At 40.9% G+C, this 24,322-nt stretch overlaps 1 protein-coding gene across 1 annotated transcript in view; it reads right to left on the reverse strand.

The window, feature by feature from the left end:
- Positions 1 to 24,322, reverse strand: part of LOC140486967 (E3 ubiquitin-protein ligase SH3RF1-like) — a 132,425-nt gene that overhangs the window by 23,074 nt on the left and 85,029 nt on the right. Inside the window, exons 8-10 of the mRNA XM_072586239.1 lie at positions 20,034 to 20,141; positions 3,691 to 3,824; positions 1,855 to 2,025 (exon numbers count right to left, since the gene is read on the reverse strand). Of these exons, the coding sequence (XP_072442340.1) occupies positions 1,855 to 2,025; positions 3,691 to 3,824; positions 20,034 to 20,141 (413 nt within the window). The remainder of the gene's footprint in view (positions 1 to 1,854; positions 2,026 to 3,690; positions 3,825 to 20,033; positions 20,142 to 24,322) is intronic.

Genomic DNA, 24,322 nt, shown 5'->3' on the forward strand with positions numbered 1-24,322 from the left:
AAGTGGCTTCTCAGAGAGGGAAGAATTTTCAGAAGGTAATGTAGTTTAAGAGGAATATTGTAAAAGGCAAGAAGTAGGAGAGCAAGTCTCCAAAGTAGGAATAGGCTGGCAACACAGATTTATATGTCCATAAATTTGCAAGAAACTAAGTCAGGGATTTACTGAGAAACGTTGAAAAATGACTCAATTTGTTAAAATCTTTCTCCTTGCATTTATCAATTTGCCGGAAATACATAAATACATACTTTCAAGTCAGAAATAACTTCTATTTTTCAAATCTAATGTAAAAACCCAGAAATTGAGGAAAATTTGAATACTTCATAATAATACATCAGCTATAGCCCTAGCCACATCTAAGCTCTGAGGATGAATTCCATCTTATGAATTCTTCATGGCAACACCTTTACCAAAGTCGACTTGTCAATCAATCAGTACATTTTCCTTACACAGCATAAAATGCTGTTTTCCTTTTACATTAGTATTGCTTGCAAATTGCTCTGATAAATTCAAGTTCTTCAGCAATACCCGAAATCTGTATCAGCAAATGATTTGCTGAGATGGCCCAAAAAGAGCTTCAGACCAACATACAAAGACTCTCTTCTCGCCCCACTGACTCCAACCCTTAAATGCGATATCACAACCTAGGCAGGTTTTTATTATAATCCAGAACAATTTGCTTACTAATCCAACTCAGACTGGAGCAGATTTATTTGTGGGATGTTTTCTTCAACAAATTCATGTAAGATCAAATTTAATTCACGCTGTATCTTTACATAGTTACACATCCCATCGTGTATAATCTGACAAAGAAAATCGATATAAAGTATAAGAGGATGAAACTAGGACAGATGGCCAACAGCTCAGACACGGAGGTCGGCTTTTAACTAATGTTTTCAGAGCTCATTCCAGACACTGCGTGAAAACATTGTCCCTCAGGTCCTGGGGATTCACCTCCCATTCCAGTTGCTTTCCTAATCATTTTAGCAAGACACCCAGTTGCTTTAGGAACACCGAGTTCTGCAAATTCCCTCCCATATAATACTGCTCTTCTATGCTTCACCCAAAAGTTCACATTTTTCTACATTGCGTGCCATCTGCTAATTTTTGCACAATGAACCGGTCTACATTCTTTTGTAAACTCTCTGCCTCTTTTTGAGAACTTACTTTTCTACCTATCTTGGCTTTATTGACAAATTTGACTAACACACATTCCAGTTATATTGATTGTTCTCAGAGTTGAGGACCCAGTGACTAATCCCTTAGCCCCTTTTGCCAAACAGAAAATGACCCATTTATCCCCACATATCTGCTCCTTGTTGGTTTACCAATCCTATATCAATGCCAATATGTTACATCCTACACCATGTATCCTTGTTTTGAGAAGCAACTTTTGATGTGACACTTATCAAATATCATTTGATATTTCAAGAGCAACACACCTACAAATTCCCCTCTCCCCAGAGTACTACAAAACTCCACTGCATCTGTGAACCATAATGGCCCTTTCCCAGAGCCATGTTGGCTCTGTCTGATCACATCATGGTTTTCTAAGTAACCTACATGACTTGTTTAAAAATGGATTGACACTTTCCCCATCATAGACACTCCCTTTCTGCCTCCCTCCTTTCTTAGTAATGACGGTATACTTAATATTTTCCAAACTGCTGGTACCTTTCCAGAACAGAAAGAATTTTCTAAGATTATGACCATCATATCGACTATCACTTTTTTCAAAATTCTAGGATGCAAGTCTGTGGAATATCAGTTCTTTAACATAACGACTACATGACAGAAGAGTACAGTGGTGCAATACAAGACAGTACTCTGAAGTAGATTAGGGTCTGACTTACTGACCTTGTTACAGGAGCCATATAGTTCCCAGGAAAAACACCAATTTTGCCAGTATGCATAGATGTTCCCTTGAACCATCCATCTTGGCAGCGTTCAAGCACAAGAAATATCTCTCCCTTTCGCAATTCAAGCTCATCCTCTTTTCGGGGAGTGTATGGATATAAAGCAACATACCTACAGAAATAGGGAGATTATTAGCAAATTTGATCAGTAATATAAACATGCAAACTGACAAAACAATGGCTTAATCCAACCATGCATCATTTAACATTGAAACATGCAGAATATTGTTCACATTTAATCATCTCAAACTCATTTGGAGACATCTAGCTTCCTCAGGAATTCATGTACACAGAGCATGCATTATGTTTTGTATTAATGATGTGGTGGTCTTATGTGGGACTGGGGTGAACAAGGTCAGAAGTCACATGACACCAAGTTATAGTCCTACTGGTTTCTTTGAAATCACAAGCTTTCAGAGTGCTGCTCTTTCATCAGGTGACAAACTGACTTCACCTGACGAGTGAGCAGCGTTCCAAAAGCTTGTGATTGCAAATAAATCTGTTGGACTATAAAACTTGGTGTCGTGTGACTTCTGACCTTTTCTTAAGTAGACAACTTGAGCACAAGGAACGCAGTGCAAAGGCATCCTGACCAACAAACCTGCAGGTAAGTAATGGGGTGAAGAATTTGCTGAAATTAGCACATCATTAGAAAAATAAACCTGGAAGTGATCTGAAAGTATTCAGACAAAATACACAACACCAAAAAGGATAGATATGGAAATCTCGCTCCCACTGATGGGAGAGTCCAAAGCTAAGGCCATATTCATGAGATAGTCAAAATTAAATTCAATTGGGAATTCACAGGAATCTTATTTACTTTGACTGGTTGGAAAGTGCTTGAGGCAAATAGCATAGATGTATTTCACAGGACTTAATTAAGTGCACGAGGGAGAAATATACAGAAGTATTTGGTGAAATAAAATAGTTGGAATGACAAGACTCATATGGAACATAAAGATGAAGACAGTTCAGTGGGATAGATAGTCCACTGTTGAGTTGTAAATTCCATATTTCACTGGGGACTCCTGCCAATTCCACAACAAGAAATTGTTAGAGTTTAAAACAAATGAAGAGTTCATTCAATGGAGTGTGTGCAATACCACAACACTGTTCGCTCAACATTATTTCACTGAAGCAACTCTTCCTGAGGTTTCTCTCTGCCTGTCTGGTGCTCTGTAATGACAAAGTAAACTACAAATCTTGTTATTAAGAGTGTCCATCTCACTGAGGAACCTTCAAAGCAGCTTGCTCTGAAAATCCTGCTCACATTTTGACAGCTGCGAGAAATTACAGCAGAGCAGCTGAGACATCGGCAACATTCTGGATCAAAAGGAGAAAGTTTCCTGATGAAGGGCTTTTGCCCGAAACGTCGATTCTCCTGCTCCTCGGATGCTGCCTGACCTGCTGTGCTTTTCCAGCATCACACTCTCGACAACATTCTGGTTCAGCCAACTACAACATTTGAAAGAAAAGTTCACGTGTCCCACTTTCCAATGTTAATAGAACTTTTTAAAAAGAGGATGCAAATCTGGGTCTTGGCCAAAAATTCATTGTAGGCTACACTCTGTCTGCATACACCAAAGTTCACTGAAACACATCCATTAGTTTTCAAGGTTAAATATTTACAAATAAATTAACAAATGGGAGAAAACATCACCACCACCTTCTGTGGTGAAACTAAAAAGGGCTGCTATTTGGAAATGCAAAGGCTAATTTCTCAACAGGAGCCAACCAGGAGGTTCAGGACATTGCTTTTAATATTCATTCATCTTACATATTTGGCCGCGCTTGAGGCCTTGGATGTGCCACCTGGTCTGCTGGTGCCAATGTTGGCCGTGGAGCACTAGATGCCGAGGTGGTTACGACAGCATTCGAAGGTGGTGGTGGAGGCAGCGGTGGGTAATTCTCCTGCAGAAACACAAGGCATCTGTTAGGCTTGGATATTGACACAGCAATCCAGGTCAGAAACAGATTACTGCAATATGCCAAGTTTTAAGCTGAACAAAAATCTTCTGTTCCTTATTTCAATACAGGAATATACTTCCTTCCACTCTCCCTCCCATACAAAACTAGCCGTTCCTTGAATGCAATCACACTCTCCTTTTGAAAAAAAAAACTTTTTGTGGTCCCACAATCAATGCGGAAACATGATTGGATTGGTTAGTTCTTATTTTGTACTTGCATCCAGTTTTGAAAACCTCATCTCTGGGTAGCCTAGCAAAGTTCTTCACACTTTTTGAGCACCTCTACGAGCCTTCACTATTCTAGAATAACTACCATTAACTGGATGTGAAGCAATCACAATTTGAAGGGATAGGTTTGGTTGACCCTCACATCGCTTCCTGGTCCTTCTTTAGACATTCATCACTGAAGTGGGTGAAGAATATTTCTGTGGTTTTGTATGCGTGTGTGTTGTGGAGAAGAAATGGAGACAATTTGGTCAGTTTTTACAGTCTGCCAGGATAGAGCAGATTGAAAGTAGACCAGTTTGGCCTTTCTGCCAAACAAAGAAATTCCACAGCACAGGGTAATTATCTCATTTTATTTGTGCTATCTTGTTCTGCTTTTCCAAAACTGACCTAATTTTCTTTCTCTGGTCCCCCTTGGAAACTGTACGATCATGGGCGATGAGGAAAGGAGAGCAGGGAATGGTGGACAGAGGTTGCGGTGATTGTGTGTGCAATGCCAAGACAAGGTAACACATGATAGGTTTCTACGTGCCTAGCCTCACACTGCATGTTCCAGCAACTCATTGAAAGGCAGTCAGCAGGAAAAAATAAGCTCGGTTTTCAAACAGTAATACTGCTCAGTGCAAGATGCTCACGAACATTTAGAAAGCAGGTTAACACTAACTAACATCTCAAGGACAACAAAATATTGTGGTCAACTGCAGTTTGCTGCACTGCCTTCCAGATCTTGGAGATAGATTAGCTGCTTTTTACCCAGAACTGGAGCTTCGTATACAAACATTAAAGCAGAAGATTAAAAATAAAAATCCTTTGACGCATTTTCCTCTAAAAGAGACTCACATCCAATTTTAATAAGCCTGAGAACCATTGCTACACTGATCATTTAGGTCACATCCTACTGCTTAAAATCCTTAATGTTGCCAAGCTCTTAGCAAATGCAACAGCAGTTATCAAGAATTGCACATTCGTATGCTAAACTTTCCAATGTATTAAATTTTTAAAGAGGGCTGAATTTTACATCAATGAAAAATGAACTACCAGCAAAGTATATTAGAGAGAATCAATGACATAGTTTCCATTCATTCTGCCTGCCTCCCAAGGAAATCATGAGTGGAACCATCTCTCCATGTCCGCCACCCATTCTCAGAGAGGTACAGCATGGAGACAGGCCCATTGAACCAACTTGTCCATGCCGACCAGATATCCTCAATTAACCTAATCCCATTTGCTAGCATTTGGCCCATAATCCCTTTAAACCTTTCCTGTTCAAATACCCACCTGATGCCTTTTAAATATTGTAACTATACCAGCCTCCACCACTTCCTCTGGCAGCTCATTCCATACATGCACCACCTTCTGTTTGAAAAAGTTGCCCCTTAAGTCCCTTTTAAATTTTTCCCCTCTCACCAAATCTTTCCCCCTCACCTTAAACCTATGCCCCTAGTTCTGGACTCCCCTACCCCAGGAAAAAGACCTCTATGTACTCTATCCATGCTCTTTACAATTTTATAAACCTCTAAAAGGTCACCCCTCAGCCTCCAACGCTCCAGGGAAAACAGCCCCAGCGTATTCAGCCTCTCCCTATAGCTCAAACCCGCAAATATAACTGTAAATCTTTTCTTGTTTGTTCTAGATTTCCTAGCTAAGGGAGTATACCACCACGGTACCTGAACAATCTCCTCATTTGAAGGTAGCCCATTGTTCAGTTTCTGTTTCTCATACCAGTTTCTAGATCCAGTCTATCCTGCCCAGCTCTAATCTTGCCCCAGCCTATTCAGCCTCTCTTGGTAGCTCTCAAACCCTCCAACGCTAGTAACATCCTTGTCAATCTTTTCTGAACCTTTTCAAGTTTCACAACATCCTTCTGATAGGAAGGAGACCAGAACTGAGCACAATATTCCAACAGTGGCCTAACCAATGTCCTCTACAGCTGCAACACAATCTCCCAACTCCCATACTCAACGCAATGACCAATGAATGCAAACATATCAAATGCCTTCTTCACCATCCTATCTAACTGTGACTTTACTTTCAAGGAACTATGAACCTGAACAAGGTCTCTTTGTTCACTAACACTCCCCAGGATCTTACCATTAAGTGTATAAGACCGGCCCTGATTCGCTTTTCCAAAATGCAACAACTCACATTGATCGGAATTAAAATCCATCTGCCACTCCTTAGCCCACTGGCCCATCTGATCAAGATCCTGTTTCAATCAGAGGTAACCTTCTTGGCTGTCCACTCCACCTCCAATTTTGATGTCACGTGCAAACTTACTAGCCATGCCTCCTACGTTTACATCCAAATCATTTACATAAATGATGAAAAGGCAGTGGATCCAACACAGATCCTTATGGCACAATACTGGTCACAGGCCTCCAGTCTAAAAAGCAACCCTCCACCACCTTCTACCTTTGAGTCAGTTCTGTACCAAATAGCTAGTTCGCCCTCTATTCCATGTGATCTAAACTTGCTAACCAGTCTCCCATGAATAACACAGCTGAATGCCTTACTGATAGGTCACATCCACTGCTCTGCTCTCATCAATTCCCTTTATTACTTCTTCAAAAAAAACTCAATCAAGTTCATGAGACATGATTTCCCATGCACAAAACCAGATTGACTAACCCTAATCTGTCACGGTCTCTCCAAGTACATGGAAATCCTGCCCCTCAGGATTCCCTCCAACAACTTGCCCACGACTCATGCCAGGCTCACTGTTCCAAAGTTCCCTGGCTTTTCCTTATGACCTTTCTTAAACAGTGGCACCACATTTGTCAACCTCTAGTCTTCTGGCTGTGGCTTTCAATGACACAAGAATCTCAGCAACGGGTCAAATAATCTCTTTCCTAGCTTCCCACAGAATTCTAAGGTGCACCCTGGTCAGGTCCCAGGGATTTATGCACCTTTATGTGTTTTAAGACATCCAGCATCACCTTCTCTGTAATACGGACAGTTTTCAAGTTGTTGCTATTTATTTCGCCTCAATCTCCAACTTCCATGTCCTTCTGCACAGTAAATACTGATGCAGAATACTCGCTTAGTATCTCCCCCATCTCTTGCAGTTCCACACAAGGTGGCCTTGCTGATTTTTAAGAGGCCCTAATCTCTCCCTAGTTACCCTTTTGTCCTTAATGTATTTGTAGAAGCCAGTTAGATTCTCCTTGACCCTACTATGAGCACGGAGGTTATGTCAGAACTACCTGTAAATGGGACAAGTTTGACCATAGCTACAGTCCTACATACAATTATGGTCGCCACATGATAGGAAGGATGAAATCTACAGAGGGTAATGAGAAAGCCCATAAAGGATGTTGCCAGGAATAGAGAACTTTAAATAATCAGGAGGACTGGGTAGGCTGGGATTGCTTCCTTTGAAAGCGGAGGGAATACTAAATAGGTCTATCAAATTTTGGCACGTAATTATGAGTGGGTGAAAAGGACCTATTTGCCTGAGCAGAGAGAGATCAATAAAATAATTCATGTTAACTAATTTCAAGTAACTGATGGATTGTTTCACAAAATGGATGGTGGGAACATTGGAGGGGAAAGAAGTGAAAAGGAAAGCTTAGAGATCATAGGTGGTTGGGTTTTGCAACACACTAATTGAAAGGATGATGGGAACTGAAACTGTACAAGATTGCAGACCAAAACATGAAAATTCCATAAAATCAGATGGTTCCCTTGCACCAGCACAGACAAAATGGGCCAAACAGACTCCATCTAGGGAGGAAAACAAGTTGTCAGAAGTAGATAGGTTGTGTTAGCAGGCAAACATCTGTCAGATGGAGTATACTGTGCAAAGATGTGCACATTTGTCTTATCAGGAAAAACAGAAAAGCATGCTGTTTAAACAAAAGAGATTGGTACAGAGGATCTGGATCCCCTGTAACATGGGTCACAGAAAGTTAGGGTGCAGGTACAGAAAGTGGCTAGTAAAACAAATGAAAAGTTGCCGATTATTTTAAAGGGAATGGAATATAAAAGTTGTGATGCTTTGCTACAGTTGTACAGAGCATTGATGAGACCACTTAAGAAAAGACACAACTGCATTAAAAGTAAATCACAAAAGGCTAATTCACCTCAACCCTGCGATAAAGGACTTATTTCTTCAAAGTCTTCTCAGTACTAAGGCCTTGAAATATTTCCAAAGGTCTGTCGCCCTGAGTTGAACAACATACTCCAGCTGAGATCTAGCAGTGATTTCACAGGTTTTGTAGAACTTTATTCACACAGGAATACAGTACAAAAGTAGGAAAGTCAAGGATCCCACAAGTTTTTCTTGTTAAACAGTCTTCTCAATTTGGCCTGGCACCTTCAAAGATTTGTGTACATATTCACCAACGTCTTTCCTTTCATCCACCTTTGACCAGTACCAGTTAGTTCATAATGCTCCTTACCAAAATGGATCACATCACACTATTGTGTTAAATTTGCATGTCAATATTACCAGTCTACATTGTTCTATAGTCTATTGCTACCCACCTAATTGCAAGGATTGCACCATCTGTAAACTTTGAAACTATGCCCCATATATCCAAGGGAAGATTCCTCATCATTGTATTGGATATTCCAGTGTGACCCCTGGGCATGCCCACTGTAAACTACCCTTGGTCACACGTACATTCTGCTTTGTCCGAGCAATTTTTTCATCCATTGTCCCAATCTTTTAAGTTTTGTGGTTCTTATCTTGACTGATAAATATATTAATTAGTACATAACTACATGCCTTTTTGAAGTCAACAGTAGAGATCACCCACACACTTTCATTAACTTGGTCTTTTACTCCAAAGAACTTAGATTAGATTACTTACAGTGTGGAAACAGGCCCTTCGGCCCAACAAGTCCACACCGGCCCGCTGAAGCGCAACCCACCCATACATTTACCCCTTCACCTAACACTACGGGCAGTTTAGCATGGCCAATTCACCTGACCTGCACATTTTTGGACTGTGGGAGGAAACTGGAGCACCCAGAGGAAACCCACGGGGACACGGGGAGAATGTGCAAACTCCACACAGTCAGTCACCTGAGGCTGGAATTGAACCCAGGTCTCTGGTGCTGTGAGGCAACTTAAGTTGGAAAAACTGAATTTTGCTTAAACAAATCCGTGCTACTAAATTAAGATTGTTCCAGGCTGTTGCCGCTTGTCCATCACCAAGATTAAAGTCAAAAAGTGCGGTGCTGGAAAAACACAGCCAGTTACGCATCATCCGTGGAACAGGACAGTTGACATTTCGAGCGTAAGCTCTTCATCAGCTCATGCTTGAAGCGTGGACTCTCCTGCTCCTCAGATGCTGCCTGACCTGCTATGGTTTTCCAGCGCCGTACGTCTTGACTCGGATCTCCAGCATGTGTAGACCTCACTTTCACCCACCATCAAGATTAAGCTGAGTGGCCACAGTGGTCAGGCTTATCCTTCTCTTTTTAAGTAACACTCACAAACAGGAGTGGAATTGGACTCTCACTTTGGTTAAATTGGAGAGGAGAGGCAAGCTCCCTTCCCTGAAGGACACCAGCAAGCCAGTTGGATTTTTAAACGATGATTACTTTGACTAATACCTGAAGAAGAGCTTATGCCCGAAACGTCGATTCTCCTGCTCCTTGGATGCTGCCTGACCTGCTGCGCTTTTCCAGCAACACATTTTTCATCTCCTTTAACTAATACCTACCAACTTTTTGTTTAATAAAGTCAATTCACATTCTCAAACTATTTAACCTCTTTCTATTTACCTAATCTTCAAGAACTGCAGATATTAGAAATCTGAAACGAGAAATGAAGGAGGATCGGTGGAGCAGAAACATTCATTCGGTTTTCTCTGCACAGATACCAGCAATTTCTTACTTGGTTTTTGGAACACCATTCCACTAAGTTTTAATGTGGACAAAATGTGTTGAAAGTGTAACCTATTAGAGTGTCAGTTCAGTCAATGAGTTGTGCAAGTAAAAATGAGAAACATATGACCTTTAAGCTAATATACTACTGTGTGGAAATGTGCAATTGTCCTACAGTCAAGTTCATCATTACAGAGATTCCAGATTTATTTAGTCATCCCAATTGCTAATCTAAGTATTATTAACAGGAGTAAAAATGTAACCCAATGCAACAAAACATTTGGCCTTCAAGTGTAACCTAATGCATATCCTAATTCAAATGTTCCACACCCAAGAGACAAGGATGAAACCTATCCATTCACCACCTGGCAGCAGGCTTTGATACACAGCACAGTGAAAGCCATGACACACTGATCACAATGACTGGCCTATCATTGTCCTTTTCAATGCCTCCATTAACATGCAGGAGGCTTTGAAGTTATACCATCATGAGGGTCAGCAATCAGACCTGAATAATGGTGACTCATGAATAGCTGCAATCCTTTGTTATGCCACTTTGTCTACATGAATGAAGCTCTTTTAATAAGAATAGTTCAGTTATAGTTGCTGATTAATGTAACCACTTGCTGATTAAGAACAGATTTCCCTCTCCGCTACAGCTCTGTACACTGACACTCCTGGGAAATCTGACACACTAATATAAATGTGTGCGCATACACCACCAAATTACCTTGCAGGAAGCATGAAGCCAGGCATGAATGTGTCAATTGTAACCTTTTAAACATTGCAAAGAATTCAAATTACAAAGATATGAAATTAACAGGTACGAAAAGACCAACTGGGTCCATTAGCCTGCCCCAGATTGCTATAGTTGGAGCATCACAGCTAAATACTACTTTCTCTTCCACCCACACAGCTCCCCACTGCCACTCAATCTCCTGGGAGTTGAGAAAGGCAGGGAAATATCTCTCCAACTTCCCCAGGCAATCAAACCATCCAGGAGAAAACACAAGTTTTCTCTATTTTTGCGCCAGCAAAGTAAAAAGCTGTGTGATGGACATAATATTTTATATAGAGTCTCTGCTTTCTGCATTACATACAGCAATAGAAATCAAAGCAAACATATCAATTGATATATACATTTGATGAAGCAGGTATTCTGCACTCACTGACATTTACCTAAAAAAAACTTTAAAGGGACATTTTAGTTTTGCTTTGAGACTGGTATTAGAAATCTTCCTCAAACTTGCATTGTTCTCAGTCTGGATACCCACATTATCCTTGCAGAAGCACTGTCAACGTGTCTTGTAAAACATTTGCTTGAGAAAGCAATGTTAAAGACAGAAGTACGTGACGCTGGGAGAATCTCCAAAATGGCAAGTTCCTTCAGGAGAGAAATCCGTGTAAATCAATAAGTTGTCACTTTGTTAAAAAATCAGTTGGAATGTGCTTAGCATTCACTGGTCACAATCATTCAGCAATAATGTTTTTTAACTGTTGGCTGCCAACATTACCCAATGCCAGTGTTGATTCTTCGCACCATGAGATGTCTGACAACAAAGAACCTGCTGCTCCAGACTGTGCAATCTCTGAATTCTAGTTACTTAAGCTTTCTGTGCAAGTCTGCTGGGTCAGAAAATACAGCACAGTCTTAATGTACATGTATATTGGATATGGATGGATCACCAGCTCATGACGACTGGAGTTTGCCACCCTTGACATAACCCCGATGATTCTGTAACACCTAGTCTTTAAATTATTGGTCAATGTGAAGCTTCGTATAAATTCAAAACCATTTAACTCTTGCAGTTGATGTTGTATTTGTGAAATCTAAAATATATTTGTTGCGAATCTCAAACTGTCCTTGAAGATCAGTGCAAATGACAGATTTCCTCACCTATAGGACAACAGTGCACCAGATGTGTTCTTATGACAATGTCACCATTAGGCTAGTTCTTTTTTAAGTTCCAGGTTTTTATTTCACTTTCACCACCTATCATGGCTGAATTCAAGTCCACCAACACCTAGGGCTCTGGATTACTTGTTCACCAGTGTTACCCCTATAACAACGTCTGCCCTATCACTTTTTAATAAAATCACAGAATGATACAGCACGGGAGGCAGCCATTTGACATATCCTGCCTCTTTGGTGGAGCTTCCCTGCACTTTCTGCATTGTCTTGTCATTTATTTTCCTCAAATAATTCATCCAACTCCCTTTTTAAAGTTAATTACAATATGTCAGGCAGCCCAAGCACTGCAGCAAGACGAGACCACCGCTCATCATCATCCTCCCCAGGGCAGTTTCGGGGAGGTAATGCATTGTGATAATGTCACTGGACTAGCAATCCAGAAACCCAGTACAATCCTTTGGGGACATGGCTTCAAATCCTACCATGACAGAGAATGAAATTTAAACTGAAGATTAATCTGGAATAAGAAATGCTGGTCTAATCACCATCAACTGTCACAAATAAACATCTGGTTCGCTGAGGTCCTTTAGAGAAGGAAATGTGCCATGCTCACCTGGTTTGGCCTATATGTGACTCCTGCAAGGTTGTTGACTCTTAACTACCCCATGGGTACTTAGAGACAATCAATAAATACTTCATTTTGCTGGCGATGTCCATATCCCATTAACAAAAAAAATTCATAGAATAGAATCCCTACAGTGAGGAAGGATGCCATTCAGCCCATCAAGCTCACACAGATCATCCTAACATCATTCCACCAAGACTCCACCCCCCACCCAAAACCAAAATCTCCGTAACCCTGCATTTTCCACATCCAATCCATCTAACCTGCATATCTTTGGACTATGGGGGAGGGGGGTGGGCAAACTCCACACAGTCGCCTCAGGGTGGAATTGAACCCAGGCCCCTGGCGCTGTAAGGCAGCGGTGCTAACCACTGTGCCATGTCCAGATCACAACACGTTGCTGTGTAAAGAAATGTTTTCTCATGCCGTCTCTACTCTGTTTGCCAAATCATCTGCACATTTAGGGAATCCAATGGAAGTTGAAAGGGGGGGGTGGTTGTAAAAATATTCAGGGCAGCATTACCATCAAGGACCCCATCACAATTCCTCACTGTACTTTGCCATGAATTACCATGCAAAAACATAGGAGGTCAGATGGAAGCAAAAAAGGACTGAGGTCTTTCAAATGATAAGTCAAGCTAATACTTCTGCCTTTTGTCTCTATTGCTGTGAACATGAAGAATTTCTGATTCTTTATATGTGATTCAAATATAGTGTACAAAAGCAAACCCTGGAAATTCCTACATTACAATTGACACAAAGTTCAGGAACATAGTCACTGAGACAAACTATTATTTTGGCACTTCAAACACATTTGCAAAAGCAATTTAAATTAAATCTTGCCTTCTCAACAATTCCCAGGAGCAGTGACAAGTCTGTCACTTCAAACACTGTCATATTTCTCCCACTTCAGTTGTTGCAATGCTTCAGTCCTATTTACCCACAGACACCATGACAATCAACTAGTCAGAAGGCTTCAATTTAATACCTTTTCATAATGATATATGTTTAAACCTGACAGATCTCGGAATAGTTGCTGTCTAATTAGGTTACCCTTTAATCAGGCATTGCTTGTTAAAAACACCTGGGTGTCTTGCTGATCAGCTGACTGCAGCTTATCATTAGAAAGCTGGAGCATTAACTGTGAACACAGGATGTAATCTAGTTAAATATTTATCCTACCTCTTCAGTGAGTGCTGGCAGCTGGTTCACATGACTCTCCACTCTGCCTACTCCAAAGGCAGTTCATGCTTAGCTGAATCTTTCAGTCAACCGTAACTTAAATTCATGCCAAAACTCAAAAATTTTACTTTAGAAAGAAGTATGAAATAAACTAATTAGGACCTCATTTGAGGTGAGATTCATCAGCATATCTTAAGGCAGAGGAAATAGAAGGCTACAGAAACAGTAAAAGGCAGAGGTAAGAGAAAAAAAAAATCAAGGGCAAAGGGTATAATGAGTACAATGATAAGAAGTGTATAAAACTAAAGCAAGAAATCAGATTAAGAAAGTGACGAGCAGAAATGATCCGAAATGGGTTTCTTACAGGTGAAGTGCTGAAGTATAATGCATGCACTTCTTGGAATCAGTGCACTTGCAATTGGTGTCAGCCCATCCCTAGAGACAATGAAAAGTTGAAGCAGGAAAGAGAAAAATCAGATGGATCAGGTAAGGTCAGGAATGGGAAATTTGAAACCTAGCGAATAGAGTCATTGATACACTACTAATTGCAGAAAAGGTGCATTCCAACAGACCTGAAATAAAGTCTACTTGGCATAACATAGATGTAACAAGGATCCACGTGAAATCACACAGTTCTAAACAGTGGATGCCAGTGAGCAGAGCTGAAGGAGAATCGATCCATTGTTCATCTCATGTTATATGACCAAGTGTATCGTGCCAAACTCTCCCTTATTTCCAAAAGGACTTGCCTGTTCTGACACCTACTCTCTTTTCATTCGTACAAGATATACCACAATTGGCCATTCAACGCTTTTCAGAAAGTGTCCAAGGGGTTCCCTGAGAACCCAAGATACTCAACCGGCCTCACCAGAAATATACTCAAGGCTGGAGCACCTGGAACTCTGTGGAGTAGAGAATCCCAAAAATTCACAACTCCACAGTGGAAGACAAATCACAGATTAGGTGGTCTCTTTATTGAAGAAGATAAGGAATAGAAGGAATGCGCCATTTGGCACCTCCAACCTATGTCACCATTCAGTAAGATTTTGGCTGATTGGATTGTGGCCTTCGCTCCACTTTTCTTTCTAACTCCCAAACACACTCACTGTCATCAATTGTAACTGAAATCTTCTTTAGCTGTTATTTTAGATTTGATTTCTACTCCCAATGCAACTTCTTTCCTTGGCCTTCCTAACTGTTGGAACAGCATCCAAACTGATCATTGGACATTTGGAATCTTCTGGCCTGAATACTGACTCCAATAATTTCCAATCTTAACTTTAGCTCTGATTTTTTTTTTGATGGGATTTTGGTGACTGTACATTGGTCTCCAGAGTCAGTTTGTTCAGCTCCTATGTATGACCAACTCTGCTATTCACATATTTTCTGCCTCATTTATTTAGTTTCTCTCAATATCCTTTATCCCATCATTTCAGGTGATATCATGTTAGTCATTTTAGCATTACCTTGACTCATGAAGCAATTTTGTTTTTTTTGTACACAATCACGAAATTCCTTCCATCTCCCATTTGTCTTAATCGTTGCTTATAGGTTATATTTTCTAGTTGAGGGGACGAGATTGCAGGAATTTGGAGACCACATCTGTGCAGTTTTGGTATATACACTTTGAAAAGTTTGTCCTTCTTCTGGATGCAGTACAGCCCACATTCATTAGATTGGTCCCAGCGGTGAGGGGGGGTTGTCCAATGATGTAAAAAGGTTCAATCACTATAGCTTCAAATCACAAGCTACTCCCTCATGAAAGACATGCGACTGGTGACGAGTTTAAACTGGGGTCACCACGTCTCAGGCAAAGGTGAGATTGACACCTTCATGGTAACCTTAGTCAGCCAGTGCCCGATTTGAACCTGTGCTGTCGGTGTCACTTTGCATCATAAACCAGGGTTAACGTTTTGAGTCCATCGTCCTTCACTTTTTACCTCAGATGCTGCCTGATCTGCTGCGCATCACCAGAATCTCTGTTTGTTTCATATTTCCAGGATCCGCAGTTCTTAAAAATAAAGACAAAGAACTGCAGATCCTGGAATCTTAAAAATAAAGATTCTGAAGTGATTTGATAGGGTCACTGCTAAGAGTTTGTTTCTGTTGATCAGATAAGCTAAATTGCTGGGACACATTCTCAGGATAAGGGAGTAATCATTTCCAACTGAGACGAAGAGGAATTACTTCACAAGTTGTGAATCTTGGAAATTCTCTACAAAGTTACAGATGCTTCAACCTTGGATATATTCATGGCTGGGTTGGACGGGTATTTTGGGTTCTCAGGGAACAGGGATATGGGGAGCTGGCAGGAAAGTGGAGGTGAAGCTCAACATAAGCTGCAAAGGTGGAGGAGGATCAATTTCCTACTCCTGCTATATATTGTGCTATAGCTACATTGTTAACTCATCTGCCTGACCTGCTGAGTGTTTCCAACATTTTATTTTTGTTTCTTCAGGATTAGGATTAAAATCATAAGAGATTCAGTTCAAAAAGACTGAACTTGTATGCGACATGGTGGTTCAATGGTTAGTACTGCTGCTTCACAGCGCCAGGGACCCAGAGTTCACTTCTCACCTTGGGTGACAGTCTATATGAATTTTGCACATTCTCCCCAAGTCTATATGACGCTCCAGTTTCTTTCCATAGTCCAAAGATGTGCAGGATAGGTCAACTGGCAATGCAAAATTGCCCATGATGCCCAGGGATGTGCAGGCTATGTGGATAGGCCACGGTAAATGCAGGGTTATGGGGATAAGGCAGGGAGCTGGGTCTGGATGGGAAGCTCTTCAGAGGGTTAGTGCAAACATTATGGGCCAAATGACCTTTTCCCAACACTGTAGAGATTATATGACAGTGCTAAATACAGTCATGCAAATGAATCATGAGAAATACCATCTACATACAAACAGAAACAAGGACAGAGGTAAGGAGAACGGTGAGGCAGCATAAAAGAAACTTGCCAGTAATGCCAGCAGAAATAGAAGCGGTTTGTATAAATCAATCATGAAAATCAATTAGCTAAGCCGAGACCACAAAAAGTAACATTATCAGACTATTATGGTAGAGAAGGAAATGGCAGTTGCTTAATGAATACATAGCTTCAGTGTCTGCACAGATCGAATGAAATCTTCAAAAGGCATATGGACTAGAAGTGAAACAGGAACTGATAAACGCACACATTAATAAGGAAATGACTATTAATGGGTACAAAGCATTAACTTTTGATGTCCTGTACCATGGAGTACAGAAGTAAAAACAGCCGAGAGACAAGGAAGAACACTTAGGTTTATTACATGATATCTATTGGTTTCTCACAGCCAGAATGTGGGAAATGCAACAGCACTTAACACAGCAAGGCCCATTAACAGCCACAATCATGACTAGATAACTTATCTATATCTCAAGATAAGATGAATGGCAGGTGTCTTTTCCCTCAGGTTGGGGATTTCAAGACTAGACGACATATTTTTAATGCGAGTGGTGAAAGATTTAATAGGACACCGGGGAAAGTTTATTTTTTACAGAGAGTGGGTTGTGTATGGAGTGAGCTTCCAGAGGAAGTGGTGGATGTGGGTACAATTACAATAATTAAAAGACATTTGGATAAGTACATGAATAGGAAAGATGTGGAGGGATATGAGCCAAGTACAGGCAGGTGAGACAAGTTTAGTTTGGGATTATGGTTAGCATGGACTGGGTCGACTGAAAGGTCTATTTCTACGCCTTATGCTTTACGACTCTACAGCATCTCTGATCATGTAGCAACACTTATAGAATCATGAGAAGCAGAGATAAGGTGAATAGCCAAGGTCTTTTCCCCAGAGTAGAGAATATGTATTTAAAGTGAGAGGAGAAAGACTTAAAAATGACCTGAGGGTCAACTTTTTCACGCCAAGGGTGATATGTATATGGGACGAGCTGCCAGACGAAGTGGTAGGGATTTAAAAGACATTTGATAGGAAAAGACAAGAGGGATATAGGCCAAATGCAGGCAAATGGGGCTAGTTCAGTTTCGGAAAACTGATTGGCCTGGACGAGTTGGATCGAAGGGCCTGTTTCCATGCTCTTGGCCTCTATGACTCAATAACTGGTTGGATGGAAGGCTTTTTTTTCCTCCTCTTGTCCTCCCCTCACACAAGAAATAGGCAATGCTTCACCAAGAGGTCACTGAAACCGAGACTGTCACATCATCCAAACGAAAACTACCCAAGTATTTAAGAAAATAGATTATAGTTTTTGTCAGGTTTTCCAATATCCTTCTATCAGTCTGCCAAACCCACATCTTCATGTATTCCTTCCTAAGGCTGGATAGCATATGCTAGGTAGGAGAAAAGTCTGAACAGTTTCCACATTTGTTGTTTCAGATGAATCATCAGTGTCACTTTACAGGAAAAGGTCACCAACTCAGATTCTGGAGTGAGCTAATACTACCAATACACGCGCAAGTCAACAATGTCTGCAATATTTATCAGCTGGATGATGGCTGCATACTAAAAGACCTTCTACAGTACAACCTCGATTATTCAAACATCAATTATCTGAATTTCGGATTATCCAAACAAGGTCTCGGTGTGTAAAAATGGCATTAGGCAATTCAGCATTCAGTTATCAGTTAAACAGCATTATGGCGTGTATTGGCGGGTAACCATGTTTGGATAACCGACACTCATGAATTACCCCTTATTTACCATCAGATCAGTTATCCGAGCGATCAGTTATAGAATCATAGAGATGTACAGCATGGAAACAGACCCTTCGGTCCAACCTGTCCATGCTGATCAGATGTCCCAACCCAATCTAGTCCCACCTGCCAGCACCCGGCCCATATCCCTCCAAACCCTTCCTATTCATATACCCATCCAAATGCCTTTCAATTGTTGCAATTGTACCAGCCTCCACCACTTCCTTCAGCAGCTCATTCCATACACGGACCACCCTCTGCGTGAAAAGGTTGCCCCTTAGGTTCCTTTTATATCTTTCCCCTCTCACCCTAAACCTATGCCCTCTAGTTCTGGACTCCACCACCCCAGGAAAAAGACTTTGTCTATTTATCCTATCCATGCCCCTCATAATTTTGTAAACCTCTATAAAGTCACCCCTCAGCGTCCAATGCTCCAGGGAAGACAGCCCCAGCCTGTTCAGCCTCTCCCCGTAGCTCAGATCCTCCAACCCTGGCAAAACCCTTGTAAATCTTTTATGAACCATTTCAAGTTCCACAACATAGAAAGGAGACCAGAATTGCACGCAATATTCCAACAGTGGCCTAACCAATGTCCTGTACATGACCTCCGCAACATGACCTCCCAACTCCTGTACTCAATACTCTGACCAATAAAGGAAAGCATACCAAACACCACCTTCACTATCCTATCTAACTGCGATTCCACTTTCAAGGAGCTATGAACCTGCACTCCAAGGTCTCTTTGTTCAGAAACACTCTCTAGGACCTTACCATTAAGCGTATGAGTCCTGCTAAGATTTGCTTTCTCAAAATGCAGCATCTCGCATTTATTTGAATTAAACTATATCTGCTACTTCTCAGCCCATTGGCCCATCTAACCAAGATCCTGTTGTAATCTGAGGTAACCTTTATCGCTGTCCACTACACCTCCAATTTTGGTGTCATCTGCAAACTTACTAACTGTACTGAACAAAATACTCCCCAACCGTCTCATTCGGATAATCAAGGTTGTTCTGTATATGGTCAATCAGAGAAGAGGTCATGGCCTCTTAGACATCCATTTCTCTTCTAGAACACCTGTAAATGAGCTGCGAAGATGATGGGCAGTGACAATTTGGAGATAGTCACTGCAAGTCATGACTTCAGGTGTCCGAGGGGTCGAAGGACCATGAAACAGACCGGCAGAAACAAAAAGCTAGCTAGCCGAGGGGTTAAAATAAAACAGGCACCTTGTCAGCTCAACATCAAATTCAACATTGTCCTCGACAGTCAGAGTAAAGCTCCTGAACCACAGCTTAACACAATTGTAAAAAGTAAAGCAGCCATAGTCATACTGGACCATATAGTCTCTCTCTCTCCTTAGAGATGGGGATGGTGTACCGAGGGTCAGGGGAGAGGTTGTGAAGTAGAGTCCTTCATAGTAACCTCAGCTGGTGTAGGATTTGAATCAACTCATTTATCTTTTAACATCGTTGCCCACCACAGCACAAAGCATTCTGCTATCAACCTGAGTACAGCCATCATTTATGGGGTCCTGCACTCTTCTTAAGAGACCAGCTTAAATAGATTATTCACAATTAAAGACTTGTATCACAAAATCCAACATACCTCATCAAGACTTGATTCCATTAGATTGATCATTCTAATTTAGTACTTTATTACTTATTGATTCATTGCACATAACACTTACCCCAGGAGCAGAGTAGGTACCCTCCAGAGGGAAGGCACAGGGAGCTACTGTATTCACAGGACTACTGGGAGGTGGTGTCACTATTAAGCCGGTAGTACTAATGTGGACCTGTTAGTAGAGAGAGAGGGTGTTTTATATCAGACGAAGTATCATATTGCAACATCTGCAAATCACATCTCAAGATATCAATGATTTCAGTAACGTGCAAAGAGCAGATCTATTGGAAACAAAAACATTAGGATCATATTAATCCTTCCGTAACATTAAAACACCACCTAAAATTTACTTGGAGATACTGGCGTGCTTAACAAATTCAACGAATTCTGAAAGAAATGGCTGAGGAGAAGCTATGCTTAAGTAGACAATTTCACGAGGAGGGCAGATAATCTCAAAACTAACCCTGAACAGAGCTCAAACTGTTCATCTTGCATGGAAATTGCAATCCAAGAGCTGAGTGGACCATAGGTATACAAGTGATTCTATCATTGGAAACTAGAACAACCTTAAATTCAAACATTTCTCTTTTTTTTAAAACGTACATTTTTCTACCATCAGAAAAGCTAGAATTGATAAACAGACCATTGGGAGTCTCATTTGGAAAGCAGAGGTAATTGTTTCAGCCTCATATGATTGTTTTAAAACGAACCTACTCCTATCCTTCAACTTCAAAGCTATTCCAATTTGGAGAGGATCAAGTAATGCAAACTCCAATTGAATCCAGTTTGTGACAAAAGACAAAAAGCTACAATTCAGACTTTTCGTAGTCTTTAGAGCCAAGCTCAATACTTGAGAGCAGGAGAAATCAGACAGAAACATTCCCATATTCAAGAACTCAAAAATCATAGTTTCTAACTTGGAAGAATCTGTTGGTGATACAGTCAAACTGACAAATTCAGAAATGGATAATTAAAACATGGCAATTCACTTTTAAGATCTCAAAATTAGGGATTTTGCTTCATGAAACCTGGTACATAAATGTGTTGAAATAACAAATTTTAGAGAACTATACCTTAAGTTTTACCTTGCATATGCCATGATGATTATCATTACCTTAATAAACAATGATTTGGCAGTACAGAAAACAAAGACACATGTTGTTAAAGTTTTTTGTCTTGCACCCATCAGCACCATTTGCAGAAGTACCATTTTAAGGGAGAAACATAACATTTATACTGCAGGCAGTGATACTTGTTTGGCAAATCGACTCTAATTGATAGAGGCATTACCACGAAGGATGTGCCAGTTAATGATGACTGACAGTTAACTGTCAGGCTTTGTTTACATTTTAAACCAAGTTGATTCCGATTTCTCAAGACATTACCCTGAGATATTATCCAGGAGAAGGGGAATAAAAATTAGAGAAGTCCAATTAAGATCATAAACAATGAGTTGCTTTATTATGGGCACTTTTGATTCCTTGCAACCTTTTACTGATGTTGTAAGGTTGTGGATATGCCAATTTTTTACACTTTTATTCACTGTTTGATGATTTACCGTATTATTATCTCTGAATTAAGTATTGCCATCCTTTCAACAGGAAACTGAACATCCATTCGTACAATGTACAGACAAACTCGGACCATTCTCCCACAAGTGCTCGAGCCAGCAGCTGTGTGAAGTCTTTTCCCTTTTCAGTCCATAATCAGAAATACACAAAAATATAAGGACAGTTGTTTTTACAAGCGGGTGAGCAGATCAGAGAGAAAGGTGAAAGAGAGTAACCAGCTATTAGCAAAACAAAACCAAAAGAACAGTGGATGCTGGAAATTGGAGAAGAAAAACAGAAATTGTTTGCAGTAATTTAGATGACTTTAGATTAGATTACTTACAGTGTGGAAACAGGCCTTTCGGCCCAACAAGTCCACACCGACCCGCCGAAGCGTAACCCACCCATACCCCTACATTTACCCCTTACCTAACACTACGGGCAATTCAGCACGGCCAATTCACCTGACCTGCACATCTTTGGACTGTGGGAGGAAACCGGAGCACCCGGAGGAAACCCACGCAGACACGGGGAGAACGTGCAAACTCCACACAGTCAGTCGCCTGAGGCAGGAATTGAACCCGGGTCTCTGGTGCTTTGAGGCAGCAGTGCTAACCACTGTGCCACCGTGCCACCCTACTAACTACAGAGTAATACTAACTCTGTGGAGAAAAATCAGATGCTGCTAGACCTGTAGAGACTTTGCTATTAGGGATTTGCATTACTGCTCACTGCTGCCACTGTGCATTGGTAATGGAGGGACAGAATATTAAGATTGGTGGAGGAACTGTTGAGCAGGCAGGGTGCTTTGCTTTAAATGTTATTGAGCCTCTTGAGTGCACATGGGCTGCACTCAATCAGGCAGCAGCGTATACATTATACTCTTGTTTTTTGCCTTACATACACTGGACAGGCTTTGGGGGAATCAGGGATGCTTTTTCACTATCAATTTCCTAGTCTGAGATTGGCTCCTGAAAACATATTTGTACGGTGGGTCGAATTCTGTTTCTAATCGATGTTAACCCCTGGAATATTGATATGAGAGGATTCAGTGACAGTAATGACATTGGATGTCCAAGGACTGATGGTCAGATTTCCTTTTGTTCAAGATGGTCATTGTTGGACACAATGATAACTTGCCACTTATCAGCTCAAGCTTGAATCTTGTCCACATCTTGCTGCATGTGGAAACCTGCATACTCTACTAAACACGATGCAAACACTCTCATTTTGGCCTTATAATGAAGTGAGGAGAATTTATGAAGCAGCTGAAGATGACTTCTGAAAAAGTAACATTGGATCCAAATTATCACCTGACGGGAAAAAATAATTTTGCAAATACAGATAGATGTGAGTTGCAGTGCCAACCGCTGGGCAATTCCATTGTTGTGGATTTATCCTCCATCATAATTTCAGATATTCTTAACTCAAGACACAAAGTGCTCAGTTCTGTCATGTCCTTAAAGAGAGAATTAGCATATCTTTCTGTTTTATTTCAGCTGAAGGACACTGCCCAGAGGAATTCTTAATGATATCCTGGGGGTGAGAGAATTGGTCTCCATCTTCCCGTGTGTTAAGTATGACCCCAACCAATGAAGTACTTTGTTCCCAATTCTTATTGACTTCAATTTTGTTAGCTCTTCTTGATACCATATTCAGTCAAATACAGTGGCTTCCACCCAATCAGTTCAGCTCTTTTGGCTGTTTGGATTAAGGCTGTAACAAGGTTATAAACCTAGCAGCCCAGGCAGAAGCCACACAGAGTCATTGTGAATTAGCACTCACAAAATGCTATTTCAATAACACCTTGTATCATGTTGCTAATGAGAGAAGAAGAGTTGGATAGTAAGACTGGGACTGCCATAGTGCTAAAGGTTTAGATGGAGAGGAATTTCTTAAGTGTGTACAAGTCAATTTTCTGATTCAGTCTGCGGATGTACCTACTAGAGAAGGTGCAAAACTTGACCTACTCTTGGGAAATAAGGCAGGGCAGGTGACTGAGGTGTCAGTGGGGGAGCACTTTGGGGCCAGCAACCATAATTCTATTCATTTTAAAATTGTGATGGAAAAGGACAGACTAGATCTAAAAGTTGAAGTCCTAAATTGGAGAAAGGCCAATTTTGACGGTATGAGGCAAGAACTTTCAAAAGCTGATTGGAGGCAGATGTTCGCAGGTAAAGGGACGGCTGGAAAATGGGAAGCCTTCAGAAATGAGATAACAAGAATCCAGAGAAAGTATATTCCAGTCAGGGTGAAAGGGAAGGCTGGTAGGTATAGGGAATGATAGATGACTAAAGAAATTGAGTGTTTGGTTGAGAAAAAGAAGGAAGCATATGTCAGGTACGGACAGGATAGATCGAGTGAATCCTTAGAAGTGTACAAAGAAAGTAGGAGGATACTTAAAACAGAAATCAGGAGGGCAAAACGGGGACATGAGATAGCTTTGGCAACTAGAATTAAGGAGAATCCAAAGGGTATTTACAAATATATTAATGATGAAAGGGTAACGAGGAAGAGAATTGGGCCCCTCAAAGATCAGCAATGTGGCCTTTGTGTGGAGCCACAGAAATTGGGGGAGATACTAAATGAATATTTTGCATCAGTATTTATTGTGGAAAAGGATATGGAAGATATAGACTGTAGGGAAATAGATGGTGACATCTTGCAAAATGTCCAGATTACAGAGGAGGAACTGCTGGATGTCTTGAAATGGTTAAAATTGGATAAACCCCCAGGACCTGATCAGGTGTACCAGAGAACTCTGTGGGAAGCTAGAGAAGTGATTGCTGGGCCTCTTGCTGAG

Source organism: Chiloscyllium punctatum, chromosome 2, assembly GCF_047496795.1.
Source record: "Chiloscyllium punctatum isolate Juve2018m chromosome 2, sChiPun1.3, whole genome shotgun sequence".
Lineage (NCBI taxonomy): Eukaryota > Metazoa > Chordata > Chondrichthyes > Orectolobiformes > Hemiscylliidae > Chiloscyllium > Chiloscyllium punctatum.